This window comes from Sebastes fasciatus, chromosome 2, assembly GCF_043250625.1.
Source record: "Sebastes fasciatus isolate fSebFas1 chromosome 2, fSebFas1.pri, whole genome shotgun sequence".
Classification (NCBI taxonomy): Eukaryota; Metazoa; Chordata; class Actinopteri; order Perciformes; family Sebastidae; genus Sebastes; species Sebastes fasciatus.
In genome coordinates, this window is record NC_133796.1 from 41408665 (window position 1) to 41428955 (window position 20291).

Genomic DNA, 20291 nt, shown 5'->3' on the forward strand with positions numbered 1-20291 from the left:
TCTATTCAAGACATATAAACATATTCTGCTTGGAATAATAGTTTGTGTCTGATATGTTGTTTTTCCCACAAAAAAAATAATTCGTTAATTAAATAAATATATCTTAGCATATTCATATTATACTGTCAATACTGTATATATCTTAGTGTATTCATATCTACCCCTTACAGTTTATTCTATTTATTAAGCTACCACTATAAATATTTATATTACTCTGCACTTAACTGCTTTTGGCACTTCTGGTTAGATGCTAAACTGCATTTTGCTGCCTCAGTGCTTTGCACCAGTACTCAGGTGCAATGACAATAAAGTTGAATATAATCTAATCGAAAAACTCTAATAACAATATTTATGCCTTCCCCCTCAGCAAAAAGTTTTACTCCTCCTTCACTGAAAAGTCTGTTCTCAGTGAATGTTCACTGGAGACTTCAAATGTCCACATCACACCAGTATAAGTTGCATATGTCAGTGATTTGCTTCAAAAATTACATGTCACAAAATCATGCCTGTATAGCTTCATGTCTTAAACTCAGATATAAGCAAAGAGAAACGTTCTGCAGATGAATTTGATGGAAATGAAGTAACAATAAGCAAACATGATATAGTGGAGAGGGACTCTAAATAATAAAACTCCAAATGATAAATATTTGTTATTTTGTCTTCTATATTTCCTTTTTCTTCTATATTTCCTAATTATTTATTTTTTATATTATATTTCAAACTTAAAAAATATGTTTCAAATATAATAATAATAATAATAATGATTAATTTTTGGGATATTTTTTTGAAATATTACATACTTTTCGGATATTATTCGGACATTTGTTACTAATTTTGTCACATATTTCTCTAATAAATTTCGGATATTTTCAGAACATTTTTCACAATTTTTTTTCGGACTTCTTTCTTAATATTTTCAGGAGTGTTTTCGGATATTTTTTCTCCTCTTCAAGCTTATCCTCCACCCATCTCCTCTAAGTTCCCGAAAACAAACCAAAGCCAATGTTATTTAAAATGGACTCTTCCAGCAGGAAAACACATTTACTGCAGTACAAGACCACATCTAATGAGGACAGTATATATCATTATTTCTGTTTATAGATTTCACTGATATACTGACTTTACAGTTATTAAAGGTATAAACATTCTAATCACATAATAGTATCAAATAACTCCAAAAACCCTTTGGGGCCTAAAAAGGACGCAACTCCAAGTCTTTGGTTCCAGATGTTTTTTATGCATATTGGAACACTTTATGCTCTGACCACAGGAGGGCGTTAAGAGACTGCCTTGTGAAATGTGACCAGGCATTAGCAGATACCTTGTGAGATTCAAGATTCAAGATTCAAGAGTTTTATTCGTCACGTACTCATACAGGATGTGCAGTGAAATGCAAAGTGGCAGTGCTCACAAGATTGTGCAAAACAACATCAACTAAACAAATATTTTGGCAATGGCAATATTTACAGTGAGAGGGGTCTATATACAATATGGAATATAAATATAAGTGTGTGAATAGAATAGTAATGAGTGTGTGTGTATTCTCTGTATGTAGCCCTATGTGTGTGTGTGTGTGTGTGTGTGTGAACGTGTGTGGGTAAGAGGGGCAGCGTGTTGCGCGTGGTGGGCGCCCTGGAAAGGTCAGAGTTCACAGTACTGATGTCCTGGAGAAAGAAACTCTGTGTCAGTCTCTCTGTTTTGGCAGTGTGGCAGCGTGGCAGCATGGCTAAGGAGGCGCTTGCCTGACCGCAGCAGCTGGAACAGTCCGTTGTTTGGGTGGTGAGGATCCTTCATAATCCTGCAGGCTCTGGTTCTGCACCTCCCGGTGTACAGGTCCTGATTTCCACTCTAATCGTCCCTTTAATTGAAATAACATTCAGGTTAAGACAGAATCACATGCAACACTGCTCAAATGCCCTCGCAACTTACTCTACAGTGGCAAAAAGTCAGTTTACATGTTAATGCTTCAGTAATAATCCAATAACAGCAGATATTTAACACTGGCAGGGGCCATTCAGCTGCATAATGAGTACTTGTACTTTTGATGCTTTAAGTCAGTTTTGAATTTATTACATAGCATTTTTGTAAAACTACTATTTTTTATTCTTAAATGATGGTGTTGCTACTTTACCAGCTAAAAGAGCTGATTACTTGGAGGACGCTTACTTCTAATGGAATGTTTTCCATTGTAGTATTACAAGTTTTACCTAAGTGATTTAAGAACTTATTTTTTAGACAGACTGACAGACAGACAGATAGATAAATAGATAGATAGATAGATAGATAGACTATAATACACATCACACATCACACAATACACATACTCGTTTATTTCAATGTAATCAACAATAAGAAAACAAAACAAGAATAACCAATAACATGAACAGTAAACAGTTACAACAAATTCTTAATAATATTAACAGAACAATAAATATTACAGGTCCAAAAAGGGGTAGGAAGAATTATACACCTAGACTGGGAAGAAGTATAGCCTAAACTTCTTTAAACGGTATTTCACTCAAAACCATTAAAATGAGTGATACAACTCCAAAGTACGATCTAAGTAGGAGTACTTGAATGCACCACAGTAGTAAACTTCCACATCCCGGTGTGACACTTTATTATGTAAGAGACGTTTATGATCGCTCAATAACTCCGGATAGGACTTGAAATGAGGGACAAGTCCAGCTGTTCCAGTGAACAACGCTTTAACCGAACTGCACATTTGAGATCATATTTTTACGTAACTAGCTAACGTTAATTCGGTAACGCCTCCTTGTCACCTCTGTGTTCGGTTCCAAAGTACAACTAACGTTAACGTCAGATTAGCGAGTTGATGTGAGAGTTCACCGGGTCAAAGTGTATTCTACCGGTTTGACCGGTTTGATTCCCACCGACTGTTAAACGTTAATGTCTGAAGTGTGTTTCTACAAGAAGCGACATGAGTGGAAGAGGAGAAACCACCGAGGAGCCGTCCTCCAGAGCCTCAGCTCCCTCCCAGGCTAACGTTACCGACCAACAGAAGAGGAAGAGCATTCTGAACGTGGTCTACCTCATCACTGCTCTGGACATCACATGGATGTTCTTACAGTTGTCTGTCACTCCTGTAAGTATTTCTGTTATTGCCCAGAGCAGGAAGCTGAGATTTACGAGCCGGCCGTGAATGTGAAAACGTTTCCGGAAACGCTGGGAATGTATTTGAGCCACTGACTGATGATTTCATTATTATTATTCATGAGCTGCTGTATACATCATGAGTGTTCTATTACACAGTAACAGTAGTTGTTGTTAGAGAGAGTAAAAACTCTCCATTAAAAGTCAAAGTCCTGCATTCACAAATGTACTTCAATAAATCTACATATGCTGCGGATTGTGAGCAACATGCACTTAAAGGGACTCTATGTAAAAATTAGAAATGTCTTGTTAACAACGACACCTGTGGCCGTTGAATCAACGAAAGTCAGCGTCCTGTTGCTCGCGCTTGTGCTCGCTCTGCATAGACATGAACGAGCATCGCTCAAAACAGTGAGGAGACACACGTCAGCTAAAACCACAATATCACTCTATATTTCAGCTGCTTGGCAGTAATGTTAGCTGACCAGACGAAGGTCTCTCCATGAATCACTGCTGATCCTAGTGTTGGCTTTTCCTGCCTCCTTACCGTGGCTGGAGGGAACAGGGGAGACACCGGAGTTTTGGTCAGAGACGATAACGTTTCTCTCTGCGGAGCCCCGTCACTTCACAAGACACGGGAAACCTCTGTTGGTCTGGAGGAGCTGCAGCAGTTATTTCTGCACAAACGTCCACTAGCTAAACTAACTCTTCTGCAGTGTGTTGTGTGCGCGCATGCACGTGAGAGTGGGGCGAGCTGAGTGAAGGCAGGCAGAGGAGCAGAGTACAGCAGAGACTCTGGCCCTGGAGACCAAAGCTACGGTCTCCCCCGCGTCCTCCGACCGCGGCCAACACTGTTTAACAGACGGGCTTCACTAGATACAACCAAGAGGTTTTGGTGCTTCCGTGTAGTTTGTGTTGGAGTCTGAGTCTGAACAGCGTAGCCACACGCGAGCGCGCATGGGACACCGACCTGCAATGATTTATACGTGTAAGAAGTTACAAACAGTCCCTTTAAATTTACTTAATCAGAAATTATCATTATTGCAGTCATATTGGCTTACGTCATATGTTATATAACGATATTCAGTGGTGGAAGAAGTCTTCAGATCATTTACTAAGTAAAATTACTAATAACACACTGTGAAAATACTGTTACAAGTAAAAGTCCCCCGCATCCTAGCAGAAATTACCTCAGATTTGTACTCGAGTACAGTATGTAAGTGAGTAAATGTAGCCTACTTAGTTACATTCCTCCACTGATAATACTGGATTATTACTTTGTTGATGCTTTTATCAACACTGACACATGAATATGTAAGTGGCACATGGTGGAGCAAACTTTACATTAGACATGAAACGATTAGGCTAGTCGATTAATCAATTAGTTAATACACAGAAAATTATTTGACTGATTTTAAGGGGACTGTTTGTAACTCTTTAAGCGTATAAATGTACCGGGTTCGGGACACATGCGCGCTCGCTCGCATATGCGCTTGCATGTGGCCGAAGCCTCTCCTCCGCTGCTTGCTTGCCTTCACTCAGACAGCGCGCGCGCGTTCTCGCTCTGCTCGCTCTGCTCGCTCCACCTCTAGACGTGAACGCGCGCACACTCCACACTGCAGAAGAGTTAGTTTAGCTCTGAGAATATCTAGTGAATGTACAGTGGACGTTTGTGCAGAAATAAATGCTGCAGCTCCTCCAGACCAACAGAGGTTCCCCGTGTCTCCCGACTGCGCCCGCAGGGGAGAAACCGGCACCTGGTCGGACACGATAACGTGTCTCGCTGCGGAGCTCCGTCACCGACCCGCTTTTCCTGCTTCAGAGCCTCGGCACCGACGCTGAAGCAGGAAGAGCCAACACTAGGATCAGCATTGATTCATGGAGAGACCTTCGTCTGGTCAGCTAACATTACTGCCAAGCAGCTGAAATATAGAGTGATATTGTGCTTTTAGCTGACGTGTGTCGCCTCACTGTTTTGAGCGATGCTCGTTCATGTCTATGTAGAGCGAGCACAAGCGTGAGCAACAGGACGCTGACTTTCGTTGACTTAACGGCTACTACTCACTGTACATACAGTAAAGAAACATCTTTACATGTACAGTGCATCTGGAAAGTATTCACAGCGCTTCACTTTTACCACATTTTGTTATGTTACAGCCTTATTCCAAAATGGATTCAATTAATTTTTTTGTTCCTCAATTCTACACACAATACTGACAAAGTGAAAAAAGTTTGTTTAAAATCTTTTGCAAATTTATTAAAAATAAAGAACGAAAATATAACATGTACATAAGTATTCACAGCCTTTGCTCAATACTTTGTTGAAGCACCTTTGGCAGCAATTACAGCCTCAAGTCTTTTTGAGTATGATGCTAGAAGCTTGGCACACCTATTTTTGGGCAGTTTCTCCCATTCTTCTTTGCAGGACCTCTCAAGCTCCATCAGGTTGGATGGGGAGCGTCGGTGCACAGCCATTTTCAGATCTCTCCAGAGATGTTCAATCGGGTTCAAGTCTGGGCTCTGGCTGGGCCACTCAAGGACATTCACAGAGTTGTCCTGAAGCCACTCCTTTGTTATCCTGGCTGTGTGCTTAGGGTCATTGTCCTGTTGGAAGATGAACCTTCGGCACAGTCTGATGTCCAGAGCGATCTGGAGCAGGTTTTCATCAAGTATGTCTCTGTACATTACTGCAATCATCTTTCCCTCGATCCTGACTAGTCTCCCAGTTCCTGCCGCTGAAAAACACCCCCAAAGCATGATGCTGCCGCCACCATGCTTCACTGTAGGGATGGTATTGGCCAGGTGATGAGCGGTGCCTGGTTTCCTCCAGACATGACGCTTGGCATTCAGGCCAAAGAGTTCAATCTTTGTTTCATCAGACCAGAGAATTTTGTTTCTCATGGTCTGAAAGTCCTTTAGGTGCTTTTTGGCAAACTCCAGGCGGGCTGTCATGTGCCTTTTACTGAGGAGTGGCTTCCGTCTGGCCACTCTACCATACAGGCCTGATTGGTGGAGGGCTGCAGAGATGGTTGTCCTTCTGGAAGGTTCTCCTCTCTTCACAGAGCAACGCTGGAGCTCTGTCAGAGTGACCATCGGGTTCTTGGTCATCTCCCTGACTAAGGCCCTTCTCCCCCGATCGCTCAGTTTAGCCGGGCAGCCAGCTCTAGGAAGAGTCCTGGTGGTTCCAAACCTCTTCCATTTATGGATGATGGAGGCCACTGTGCTCATTGGGACCTTAAATGCTGCAGAAATGTTTCTGTAGCCTTCCCCAGATCTGTGCCTCGATACAATCCTGTCTCGGAGGTCTACAGACAATTCCTTGGACTTCATGGCTTGGTTTGTGCTCTGACATGCACTGTCAACTGTGGGACCTTATATAGACAGGTGTGTGCCTTTCCAAATCATGTCCAATCAACTGAATTTAGCGCAGGTGGACTCCAATCAAGTTGTATAAACATATCAAGGATGATCAGTGGAAACAGGATGCACCTGAGCTAAATTTTGAGTGTCATGGCAAAGGCTGTGAATACTTATGTACATGTGATTTTTTGTTTTTTATTTTTAATAAATATGCAAAAATTAACAAACAAACTTTTTTCACGTTATCATTATGGGGTATTGTTTGTAAAATTTTGTGGAAAAAAATGAATTTAATCCATTTTGGAATAAGGCTGTAACATAACAAAATGTGGAAAAAGTGAAGCGCTGTGAATACTTTCCGGATGCACTGTACATACTGTACATAATCATCCAGTCCATGTATATCCATTCTGTATTTATTTATTTGAACTATTTGTATTGTTTACAACTTACAGAAAAGTTGAGTTGTATATAGACGTTTTATTTTATTTCTTATTTTATTGTTGGTCATTGGTGCTTTTTATATAAATTTTATATTTATATAATATTTATATACACCCATTTTTTCACTACTTACTGTACATAACAGTCCTGTCTATTATAGACCTTTAATTGTCCAGCTTTGTTGTCCTTGTTCCTAGCTGGTATTTTTTCTATTTCTGTTTAAGTATGTTTAGAGAGCTGCAGAAAACCGGAGTCAGATTCCTTCTATGTGTGTACTGATGTTGAGTACATTTATTGTGAATCATGTCCCAATATATTGTAATTCTTTCCCCCAAAGGGAATAAAGGAAAAGTTGTAAACACGGGAATCCCTTTCATGGCTATCTTCCATCCCACATGGCATAAATGTGGCATCATATACACGATATCCAGTAAAAAGAGGGTCACCGGAATAAAGTCCCAGTTTGGATGTGTTGACTGGTAGAGGTGCTTTTCTTACCTGGCGGGAAAATAATCTGATACCTGCTCTGAACATGTTAACATGCTACATATGATTGTGTGAATTTGAATATGTATTTTCATTATGTGTCTCTATAGTATTTGGCAAGGAAACTGGGCTTTGACACCTTGTGGATTGGTTATTTACAAACCATGGTCGGTGTAGTCCAGCTGATTGGGGGTCCTGTGTTTGGAAGGTGAGTTTCTGTTACAGCTACTTTAACAGACGTGCACAGAGGTTATTCTCTTCACAGAGGCTGCTGTTTTAATATCAGCGACCTACACATGCTTTCTCTGTTTGTTTTTTGTCGGCAGGTTTGGAGATCTCTTCGGAGCGCGGGCAGCTTTGTCTCTGGCGTGTTCTGCTACAGTGGTTTTCTTTCTACTGCTGGCCATCGCAGAGAGTCCTGCCATGCTGTTCATCCACAAACTCCCTACAGTCTTCATGCATGCCCTGCCTGGTAAGCACCACTCATGTACAACCCTGCTCACTCAGTTTAACATGTTAAACCTAGATTATTGTTTGCTCTGGATTAATCATTCATTGTTATTTATCCGTTCCTTCTGCCTTTCTTGCATTGCTGACTTTGTGGCCAAACTAAGTCTGCAATTATGACGAGTATTAGAGCCAGTGTTAAAGGGACTGTTTGTAAGAATCAGAAATTGCTTGTTAACAGCAACACCTGTGGCTGTTAAGTCAACGAAAGTCAGCGTCCTATTGCTCGCAGAGGAACTTACATCGTACATACTGCATACTGAGTTCCTCAGTAGTATGCAGTATGTGACGATTAAAGTGATGTATTTAGCAGTATGCTAGACCAGGCTTTAGCCTTTAAACCAGCTCTTAAAGCACTGGACAAAAAAACTAACTCATACCACTATTGCAATATTGTCGAAAAATATAACTTTGATTTAGTTGTTTCTGTTCTGTTAGTTTATTTTATAAGATACTGCAGGTTTAAACTATTTATTCTAACAGCTCATAATGAAGTCAGACAAACAGGATCATCAACAAGGGGAGACGGGAAATATAAAATATTCATCCACAACATTTACGTTACTCAAACTGCTCAAACTAAACAGTGGACTGATCTCCTCCAGATATTAGAGGAATGTTAAAAAGGGTCATGTTGTCTCAGCAGGAATCTCTCTGCCCCCGTCAGAGGCTGCTCTTTACCTCTCCTCTTCCCTCTCCTCTTCCCTCTCCTCTTCCTCTCTCCTCTTCTCTCTCCTCTTCTCTCTCCTCTTCTCTCTCCTCTTCCCTCTCCACTCTGCTGCTCTGTGGCCGTCTCTCCAGCGAGCTACGCCTGCGGGCGATTGTGGAGCTTTTCATCTCCAAAAAGTCAGATAAAAACAGGTTCCTGTTAATTTATAATGAACATCTGTGTTGTGATATTTAAACAAACTATCCGTCAACAAGGAAATAAAAGCCTCTCGTCTACAGACCGGTCTCTAGAGAGCTCCAACTCATAGCGGTCTGTGAGCGTGACTACCCGGCTGGCTGGCAGCGACTCCGGCAGGCGCTAGCTAGCTGTCACGGCATTTTGTGGAGCTTCTAAACTCTGACAACGGTGGAACAAATGTTCAATTCGCCATCTAACTTCGTAAAACTGCCGATATTAAAAATCTACACAGTTGATTTCTCGCCTCAAAAACTTTCAGAAGTGAATTTAGTGATGAAAGAGCTACAAAAAAATTTAAGAAACGAGCCGTTTTTGGCTGCTGTTGTTGTAACCGTAGCCTGTAGCGGTCCAGCGCTTTGCATTTTGGGATACAGTAGGCGAGGTAAACTGGTCTGATGCATAGGCTACTGGAGATTTTTTCCAAATCTGTATGACATCCGGGTATTTTTGGCATACTGGAGATTTTGCTTTTGTTCGCATACTGCATACTGCATACTGCATAGTGCATGCTGAATGCTACATGCTACATGCTACATACTACATGCTACATTTTGGCCAAATCAGTACATACTACTAGTATAGTATGCAGTTTTGAATACAGCCTTAGTGTTCATAAATTGCTCAAAATGTCTGCGAGAGAGCCCTTAAGGACTTGATGATTTGACAGTGGGACAGTCCTAAACTCTCACAGACTTTGTGGTAATGCGCCTCAATGTCTTTGAGTTTGTTAGTGTGAACGTTGGGATTGAGCTCTTGTCAATAGCTTTCTATCTTGATCACTTCAGAAAATTCAATATTCACATTTACATTAGCCTACTTGCTCAGTCAATGGCATTTCACCGCATACTATTGATAAATAAGAAGTATTTGTCTGGATATCAAGTAGTGCATATTACAAACAATATGCAGTAACCTTGAAATATTTAGGAGAGCAAAAGTTTCAACCCTGTGCCAATTCTCTGCTTAATTTCCATTTCATCCTATTTCCATTTTGATTTATCCTGAATATACACTAGATGCAGTCTCACTTGCTTTTATTTCTTCATCCCTCTCCTGTCTGCAGCGTCTCAGATGGTCGTTGCAGACCTGACAGAACCTGAAAAACGGGCAGATGCTTTATCCAAACTAGGTCTGTGTTTTGGCATCGGTATAATAGCTGGGTCCACGTTGGGCGGCAATCTTAACACACGCTATGGGTAAGTTTCATTGTATGTGTGTTGTTGGAGTCTACATTGCAGCAGTGATGTGAAGGTAGGGTTAAATCAGGCAATTCAGTCTACAATGCCGCATCGCCCTGTTGGGGTTTATTTCACAACAATGACCCGCTTGCTGTACATTATCTCGCTTACTACGCCGCTACTTACTGAAGAAATCAATAATTTGAGACAAAAACGGTCCTCCAGAGTCCGACATCAGAGCTGTGCCCATAGCAACGGTCTGTTATACGTAGCAACGGTCTGTTATACGTTATACGTAGCAACGGTCTGTTATCGTAGCAACGGTCTTTTACACATAGGTCTGCTATACATAGGTCTGCTATAAAGAAATAACAGACCGTAGAGCACTGTAATTGACCAATCAGAATCAAGTATCCAACAAAGCCGTGTAATAAAAAAATTAATGTATAAGCTATAAAAAGCACCAATGATCAACAGCAAGAATAAAATAAAAACTCTATATACAAGTCAAGTGTTCTGTGCAAAGAAATAAATACTGAATGGACATACATGGACTGTAGGATTATGTACACTATATTCATGCAAAGATGTCTATATGCTGTACATACAGCATGCAGGATTTATATAGACAGTGACAGTGCATGAAGATATGTACAATGGTGAGAAAAATCCAGTCACCAAGTCTTAAAGGTGCAGTGTGTAGGATCTGGCAGCATCTAGTGGTGAGGTTGCAGATTGCAACCAACTGAAACTTCTTCCCTGTGCCATGCGTGTCGGAGAACTATGGTGGCCGACGCGAAAACATGATGACGCAAATGTCCCTCTCTAGAGCCAATGTTTGTTTTGTCCATTTTGGGCTACTGTAGAAACATGGAGGACTCCGTGAAGAGGAGCAGTTCCCTATGTAGATAGGCTCATTCAAAGCTAACGAAAACACAACGAATCTTAGTTTTTATACGCTAAAGAAAACGTACTTATTGATATTATCTTCCAATTTCTGCCAATAGATCCCACTAAATATTACACACTGTTCCTTTAGGAGTAGATTAAATGATTATGTGTAATGTTAAAGCGGTTGTTTCTAGTGAAGAGCCCAAAAAAACTCTTTACGGCCCACAACTTTATAGTTTTTATTCACTCTCAGCGCTGTCATCAACCTCATTTTCAGCTGCAACAGGAAACACTTTTCTCTGATTAACCCACCATACACTATCTGCCCAGCACCAAACAGCAGACAGACGAAGTTATGGCCTGGTAAGGTATAGAAAGCAGAACATTCAGCAGCTAAAGAGACTGATATTTCCATCAGGAGTTGGTGGAGACCAAAACAGAGCTAAAAGGAGAGTAAATAATGGACTTACATTAGTCGGGTGCTGCTCCATGTCTGCTGGGTGTGTCACTCTTTTCAAACCATGTCAACATTGTGTTTACAGCTTGTTCCGCTGCCCCCAATTGGACAAAAAATGAATTATAGTTACTTTAACTTGAACATGGAAATGCATTGAAAATGACGATGATAGACTTTGAAATGACTAAGTGGTATTTATGTGTATGTAGGGTTATAAATGTATATACAGTATTATATATATTTTACACCAAAAATGTCCAAAATATGTGTCCACCTAACACTGCTTTCACTTTGTATTCCCCAGGGAGACATTTACTGCATGTTTTGGTGCTGCGGGGAGTGCCTTCAATTTACTGCTGGTTTTAAAGTTTATCCCAAAAACTACCAAATCTCAAGCTCCAAAAACCAACAAAGACGGTAAGACACACTTCCATCTGCTACACTAATGTTGTCAGCTGTTTGGGAATCTGTATAAAATGCTGATGTTATCAGGCTCGTGGCACACAGGCATTGGGAAGTACGAGTGAGCCGCTCATCCCTTTTTGCAGCCAAAATTAAAGTCAATATTTTTTAAGGTTTATTTTAAATAGTTTTTAAGTTCTTTGGGGAAATATCAGGAATATTCAGGAAGAGAAAATATAGCTGCGTTTGTGAATGCCAAAATAGTCTTACTTTGATTACATATTTCAATAGGTACCATTCTTAACATAAGCAAAGTAACCTGGTGTATGCAGTTGGACTGCATTGGACTGCATACATTGGACTGCATAAACAACCATTCACACTTGACCTCACTGGACAGTCATTCACACCTGGCATCAGCTGACTCTAACAACTCCAACGACCCATGTGGCAGCCATTCACACCTGGTATCAGCTGACTCTAACGACCCATAACTACAGTAGCCACACCTAGGAGTACCAATGTACTGAGTGGTTTCTATATTCCTGCTAACGACCCAACAGAGGTTGAATTCCTGGGTTCCCCTACCATTCAGCCAGAACTGAAGAAGCTTTTCGGATGAGAAGAGAAACGTCTTCAAGAACCTAAAACAAGTCCAGTTGCTGCTGATTTAACCCTTACTCGGATACCATGACCTGGATGACTGAGAACCTTCACAAACATATTAACGGATATGGTTTTTGTGCTTGGTTGCAAAATTTCAACGAAGCTGTACGTTACACCTAGATGTATGAAATTTGTTAGGCACATGTATCACATGTAGACTTAAAAAAAAGGTCTCTTGGGGCCATGCTCTAAACCCAACAGGAAGTTGGCCATTTTGAATTTCGTGTGATTTTGTTTGTGTATTTTTGGCTCTGTCTACCTACCTGTCTACCTACCTAATGATAATGTTGGGGGAGTGTCTTTGGAGGGAGGCCTGAAGGGACGGACTGTCTACCTACCTGTCTACCTACCTAATGATAATGGTGGGGGAGTGTCTTTTGGAGGGAGACCTGAAGGGACGGACTGTCAGTGTTGATGACTTGGTGATGTTCTCTCTAGATTTAGGGACTTAGCTAGTGCTGCTAGCTACTTTAATTGGAGAAGATTTGGCAACACTGGGCTGGTTTTTAGGTTGGATAATTTTTTTTAAATCTATTGTACTCTTGCTGGTTTCTCAGCATTATCGACCCAACCTTTACAACTAGTGTATTGTTTGCAGGGACAGATGACGACGCATTGGGCTTTTTGGTTACACTGACGTGTTTCATTGGTCTTAAAGTGGTCTGGTTTGATGGTTGTGCTAAAAAGATCAAGCATGCTGGTTGGAGAATGATGATTTATTCAGTTCATTTAGTTTTAGAGTTGGTCTTTAAAGGACATTTTTTTTTTTTTTTATATGAAAACACCTCATTTGATTTTGCATGAGCTACACACATGGCTGTGTGCTTCTCATATTTTAGGTTTTGACAGTTCACTAATATCTCCAGCCTGTTAGAGATTATGTCATGTTAATCTGGAAGGTATCCGGCTGTCCGTGCTTCTGTACATCCGTTTTATTCTTTCTCTTTGAATTCGCTGCAGGTGAGAACAAAAAGAAGTCGATATTCAACGTGGGAGAGATCACAAGACTGATGAAGTTTCCAGGTGTGAAGCGGACTTTAGTTGTGAAGATAGTTGCAGGTTTGCCATCAGGTGAGAGTTAAAGTGAGAAGAGTGAATGTATTTACACAACACGTTTCTCCATCCTTTCCATCCCAAGTCTTTCAACATAAATCAGCAAACTGTCGATATCTTGCTGTGCAACAGAAAACACAGATTCTGTGTAATTTCTCTGTTGCACATAGGGGTACTACGATATACCGTGATATTTAAAAATGTAATATTGATATACTGTTAATAACACACACACGATAGTATTGTGTAGATAAATCATTTTATATGTAGTTACGGTTACAGACCTCTCTACACTCGTATTTTGAGCGTAATTCGTTTACCAAAGAAGAGACAGAATGCACAATAAACAAAGTGAAAGATGAGTTTGACTGATAGCATTATTTTATTTATTTATTTATTTTCAGATTTTCTGTAGCTATCACAATATTGTTATCCTGAATTCTTTTGGCCACGATAATCGTGAAAATCTGATATTATGACCGCCCTCGTTGCACAATATAGGCAATCCATAATCAATATTGCTGTTTATAACTGCCTGATGTATGATCTGTGGCCTCCGACTGAATTTACATGGTGATTTACTGGACTGAAAATATTGTTATGTTTTCACTGCACACTTGATCATTTAGGACTTTCAGTGTGTACCAATCCACGTACTTCCTGAAGTACACTTGAATGTAGTGCACTGTGTGCACTCTGTACTTACTTGAGTAGTGCGTGAATTTCAACGGGGTAGGGTCGTCTCAAATCGAATACTCTGCGCCGCACTTACCGGAAATGACGATCGCAACATTTCACCGCGGCTTGCTACCCGCCAAAATATCTTCTTCTTCTTCGGGGTTTTACGGCAGCTGGCATCCTTTGTGTTGCTGCTGCCTCCTTCAGATTTTATCCGTCCACTACCCGCCAAAATATCTGCCTGCTTTGTAGATCAAGAATACACAGAAAACGAAAGCAAAGTGGAAATTACTTTTCCAACGTCGTCGCCAACGCCTACGATGTGTCTTCCTGTTGGCTGAAAATGCACCGGTATATTTACGTATTGTATTGTTTTATTCTGTTATCTACGTAGCCCATAGACATCTATACGGTACGTTGTTCAGCACCGCAAAAGCTCCTGCATCATCTGCCGCCATTTTCACATGTTTGAATAGAGGTCGTGGCTCCGCCCCTTCTGCTACGTAGCCAAGATGGCGACAATTGAGTGTGAAAAGTGTACAGCGTTCCACACTCAACGATTTGACCGTTTTGAGTACAATATCCGGGTACTTCGAGTACACTACATTTTGACATACTTCACAGTGTGAACGCACTTATGCACTCAAAGTAGTAAGTGTAAGTACGGAAGTACGCGGATTGGAACACACTGTGTGTGTTTAGAGGCCACTTAGTGACATAAATCTGAGTGGAAAATGTTAGAACAATAACAGTCTGGGTTCAGTTACATTTAAACAACTTTGGACATTTTATTTAAGCACTAAACATCTGTAATCAAACTGAAGCACTACTCTTCTCTTTCCTCAGGCATTTTTCAAGTGATGTTCAGCATCATTGCGTTGGACTTTTTCAAGCTGCAACCTGAGCAGAATGGCTATCTGATGGCTTACTTTGGCATAGCCTCGATGGTAAGTGTCACGCACAGTGAAGTACAAGATTACAAGTGGATTATTATTTCAGTGGCTCATGTGCTGCAGCTCATGATGATATCAGACTGGAAGACGAGGTCAATAAAACCCCAATGTTTGTTCAGGTGGTTCAGGGAGGAGTGATCGGTCGGCTCACAGGAAGATACTCTGAGAACTCGCTGCTGCTTTTGTCTATCGCAGTTTCTTCTTTGGTGGGACTGGCTCAGGTATACACACACACACACACACACACACACACACACACACACACACACACACACACACACACACACACACACACACACACACCAGAGCTGGAGAATATTTAAAGTTGTAGGGCAGTGGTGGCCTAAAGGTTAGAGAAGTGAGCTTGAGACCGGAAGGTCGCTGGTCCAATCCCCTGGACCGGCAGGATATATCTGGGTGGTGTAAGTGAATTACTACCACTGAGGTGCTCTTGAGCAAGGCCCTTAACCCCAACCGCTCCAGTGGAGCTGCTCAGTGGCCAGCAGATCAGACTGTGGTTGTGCTGGACAGCCTCCAGGTGTGAATGCGTAACTGTGTGAATGTGATCAGGGTGTTCCTGAAACTGAGAGCATTGCTCTCAGTGAACCTCCCCCTGAATAAATAAAGGTTAAAAGAAAAAAAAAGAAAATACGGTGGTGGATCTCTGAAAAACTTTGTTTCAGCTCGATGAAACAATTTATTCAAGACAAGACTTTTTTCTTTCAGTTTTTCATTCGTATTTTTTTTTAAATTTCATTTTCAATGACATATTTTTTTATTTCCCACCTTCTTCCTTCATTTTGTATTTCTTCCCCAACCATCTAATAGTTTTTAAAACACTTTACTTTAAGCCACAAGTGTGAACCTGCTAGTGTCCCCGTAGACTGTTTATAAGAAGTGGACTTAGTCACCGTGATTTCACCCATTGGTTTGTGAACTGCTGTTTTGAAGCCTTGACTTTCGTCATTTTTAGCCGCGCCATCTTGGTTTTTGGCCGTCACCATCTTGTTGTTTTGCAACCAGAAGTGAGAGGTGAGGGTGGAGCTAAGTTCAACCGAACGCTGAATAAGACATATTTAGGCGACCGAAATGTTACAATTGACTTTCATGAACTGAAAACACACTGTGAAAGGGTTAAAGTTGTAAGATGAAAACACGGACAACTCCCAGACCGGACAACGCCTGTCAATCACAAAGTAGCCCCGCCCTAAAGCATCCCCTGCTTTATGGTCTATGTGACTCTAAACGGGATCATCATTTACTAAATGAACATCATGCTGTATTGAAGAAGACTTGAAACTAGAGATTGAGACCATAAACTCATGTTTACAATGTTTACTGAGGGAATAAATCAAGAGAGAAGTAGGCTCATTATCTCATAGACTTCTATACTTCTGGCTGCTGCTCCCCAAGTGCTCCACAGACAGACTCAGGAAGTCCTTTGTCCCCCGAGCCATCAAACTGTACAACACCTCTCTGGGGAGGAAGGGGACAAAGGAGGACGGTCTGCAGGACAGTTAATGCACACAGTGCCCTTTAATAGACTGAGCTACTTTTTTAATTCTGCACACCACCAACAGCTCTACTCTGCACCTTTAGACTGGTTTTACTGTTTTCTACAAACAATGTACAGCTTTAGTCTACTTAAAAAAAAAAAAAACTCTCTACCTCAGTTCTTATCGCGCATTATATTCCATATCGGACATTTACTGATATCTATGTCTCCTATATTTTATTATCCAGCACTATATCACTTTCTGCACTATATTAATTTTTAACAGTTTCTTCATCTCCAGTTATTTTTACATCTGGTATATTTTTTTTTATACTCTGTACTACTTACTTGTGCCTTTTTACTAATATGTTTGCACTATGGAACTGAGATGCTGGAAAGTTGAATTTCCCTCGGGATCGATAAAGTCACTATCTATCTATCTATCTATCTATCTATCTATCTATCTATCTATCTATCTATCTATCTATCTATCTATACAATCAGACTTCTTTTAGCAAACAGAGGAGTCGCCCCCTGCTGGCCGGTAGACAGAATGCAGGTTTAAGGCACTTCATCCTCTGAGGAACATAAATGTGTGTAAAAATGTTCATGACATTCAATCCAATAGTTGCTAGATATTTCAGTGTGTAGTAAAGGGGTGGACTGACCGACACCGCCATGTTGCTAATAGAAAAATACTCGTTGGTTACAGCTTCTCAAGTCTCAAAGCAATGAAAATACACATTTTAAATGTTTTCACATCTAGAGGAATCCTTCCTTTAGGCTCAGGTGATTGGCATTTGTTCATAATGAAAATAATCCTCAGTCCCACCTCCAGCTCAGATACTTGTATTTTGGTATTTATATTTCTTTCTGCAGGCTTACATGCAGAATGTGTTCCACTTCTGCCTCACCGTCGTCCCGATGATGTTTTCTCTCAGTATGTTTAACGTCATCACAGACAGCATGCTCACCAAGAGCGTCCCGTCCTCTGACACAGGTGAGCTCACCCTGCAACATTCACAACAACCACACAACATTAACAGCAGGTACTCGTTCACAGACAAAGATGCACTGAGATCACTCGATGTCTGACTGCAACTCAATACAGCTACTTTAATAGGGGCATATAATGCTTTTGCGCTTGTTCCTTTTCCTTTAGTGTGTTATATCATTTTGTATGCATGTAAAAGGTCTGCAGAGTAAAGCCAAGCCAAAGACAGTTATGGTACATGTCCACAGGCTCCGACCTTTCCTCGCTTCCCATTCATTGTCTATGTAAACAGCAGTGCAATGCAATCTGGTAGCGTGGCACAGAAACACTGCTCCTGAACTGCATGCAGGAGCTCAAACAGAGCGTTTCAGACAGAGGGTGAAAAGAGGTGCTGCAGAACAGCCGGCATGAGAAAAGTAAAGTGTTTTTTTGACATTAAAGCATGTAAACATGTTCCAGTAGAAACCCAAAATACAAGTATGCACATGAAAATAAGCATAATAGGTCCTCTTTAAAGAAGAGGAGGGAAAGAAGTGTAACCTTACAAACTACCAGAACCAAATAAAACAGGAAATAATCCTAAAATTAAAGACTCACCTTATACCACCTTATACCTTATATAAACACAATTGTCAGGAAAATGGGAAATGGTATCTCCATGGCAAAAAAATGCCTTCCGTATGTTCCAGCACACATTCTGGGACAAGTAGTTAAATCTTTTAAGTTTAAGCCACCTGGACTATTGCTCACCTGTATGGTCTTCTGCACCGAAAAGCATACTGCGGAAACTACAAATTGCCCAAAACAGAGCTGCAAGACTTGTGTTACACTGCCCCACGAACACAGACAGCATGCATCATAAACTGTCATGGTTACCAGTAGAGAAAAGACTCGCCTTAAGCACAGCGACATTCTTTAGTAACAGCATTTATTCTACTAAACCCGAGTTTTTATACAGTCAAATTACCACATGCAGTGACGTTCACAGTCATTTCACTAGAACAGCAGGTGATGGCCAAATCATGTTACCTCACCCAAAATCTAATGCCTTAAAAAAGACGATCATTTACCGTGCCATCAATCATTGGAATAGCTGCCCTCTTCACATCCGTCAATCCTCTAACAAATCCTCATTCAGATACCATCTACGAATACATTACTTAAGCAGCTGATCCATAGTCCAGTGTTGGTCATGTATGGTTTTTCTTTGTTCCTTTTCCCTGATGATGGGCCTTGAGGCTGAACAAAAAAATTGTGGAAGATTGTGTATGAATGTGAAATTTATTTATGTTTGAAAATTTGAGTGTTATTGGTGTAACACAAATGTGATGTTGTATATAGTATGTATGTATGTGATAAATTAATGTACATGATTTCGGACCCCAGGAAGACTAGCTGGTGCCATTGGAAAATGGCTAATGGGGATCCTTTTTAAATAAATAAATAAATAAATACCAGATACAGAGATTTAACTCAATTATTTTAATCCAGTTGTTTAATTGATTCCACTTTGTTCTTGTTCTCAGGCACGATGATGGGACTCTGTTCATCAGTCCAGTGTCTGACTCGCACAATCGGGCCGACTGTTGGCGGCTTCCTGTATGTGAACTACGGCATTTCCTCTATAGGCTTTCTGCAGTTTGTTGTGAACATCGCTGTGTTTGTGTACCTGCTGCAGCGTCGCCTCAAGAAGACGGCCGAGAAACAGCAATGACATCGCTCAGCTTCTTTTCATCCTCCACAAATTCAGTGTTTGATTTCTATTTCTATATATTCATATTGAAATCACTCTGATGACATAAGGTCCAGTCCATCCACTTCTTCATTATTCAGATTTTGTTGCTCTGTTTAATCTGTGGTGGAGATTCAGGACCGAACCACTAGATGGCAGCCAACCCTTCATTTTACCTGATGATGCTTTTATTTTACATGGTTCACATTCACACTACTTACACTTTAAAAAAACAGTTTTTATTAAACATCATCAAAAATTATGAAATATTAGACCAATCAACATCACTCCTGATTGAGCATAGTTACATCAGGACTATTTTTGATGAAATTTTGTTTTCTTATTTGTCTTTTCTTTTCGTAAAATCTTTAAAAAATGATGATTTTATTTTTGTATATTAATAAATGTATTGCATTCCAGACTTCCCTTTGCATTGCATAGTGTGAGTCTGTGGCAGAAACACATACTATATCTGTAATTTGAATAGTCACTACAGTATTTAAATATAATGTATATAGTCAGGATGTTTCAGTCACTTCAATACAGTGATGGCAGTGTTGTCCTGCAACTTTATTCATCTAGTGGAGTTTAGAAGATCATTTTATCTATTTTTTTGTATTTTGTATTATTTGCAACCAACAGTTAATCTTTTTAAACTATTTTCTTTATTATTATTTTTTTTATATTTAAAAAAAATGTTCAAATATGTGGTGGTTACAGGGCATTACAAACAGCATAGCCAACCCAACCTAACCTCTTCCACAAGAGAGAAAGTGGTAAAATTAATAATAATAAATATAAATGAATAGATATAAAATATAAAAAATATAAATATATATATAAAATATAATATAAAAAAACAAATATAAAATGGGGAGAAAGGTAAAGTAAATAGCTGTTCGATTTGAATGAGAGTTTAGTGTTTTCTCTTGAATGAGACGGGATGTAGTGGAGAAGACAGAATGGGACAAAGA

The 20291-nt window shown here is 40.2% G+C and overlaps 1 protein-coding gene across 1 annotated transcript; it reads left to right on the forward strand.

The window, feature by feature from the left end:
• Window positions 1–2618: 2618 nt before the first annotated feature.
• Window positions 2619–19743, forward strand: slc67a1 (solute carrier family 67 member 1). Its single transcript, XM_074624715.1, has 10 exons — window positions 2619–3106; window positions 7515–7612; window positions 7731–7876; window positions 9882–10014; window positions 11649–11761; window positions 13373–13483; window positions 14990–15090; window positions 15216–15317; window positions 17471–17591; window positions 19112–19743. The coding sequence occupies exons 1-10, from the start codon at window positions 2942–2944 to the stop codon at window positions 19297–19299; spliced, it is 1278 nt and encodes a 425-aa protein (XP_074480816.1). The 5' UTR covers window positions 2619–2941; the 3' UTR covers window positions 19300–19743.
• Window positions 19744–20291: the final 548 nt, after the last annotated feature.

Coding starts and splice junctions, on each gene's coding strand:
- slc67a1 (XM_074624715.1), top strand. CDS start 2,942: ATGAGTGGAAGAGGAGAAACCACCGAGGAGCCGTCCTCCAGAGCCTCA. Junction 3,107..7,514: donor TACAGTTGTCTGTCACTCCT/GTAAGTATTTCT, acceptor GTGTCTCTATAG/TATTTGGCAAGGAAACTGGG. Junction 7,613..7,730: donor GGGGGTCCTGTGTTTGGAAG/GTGAGTTTCTGT, acceptor TTTTGTCGGCAG/GTTTGGAGATCTCTTCGGAG.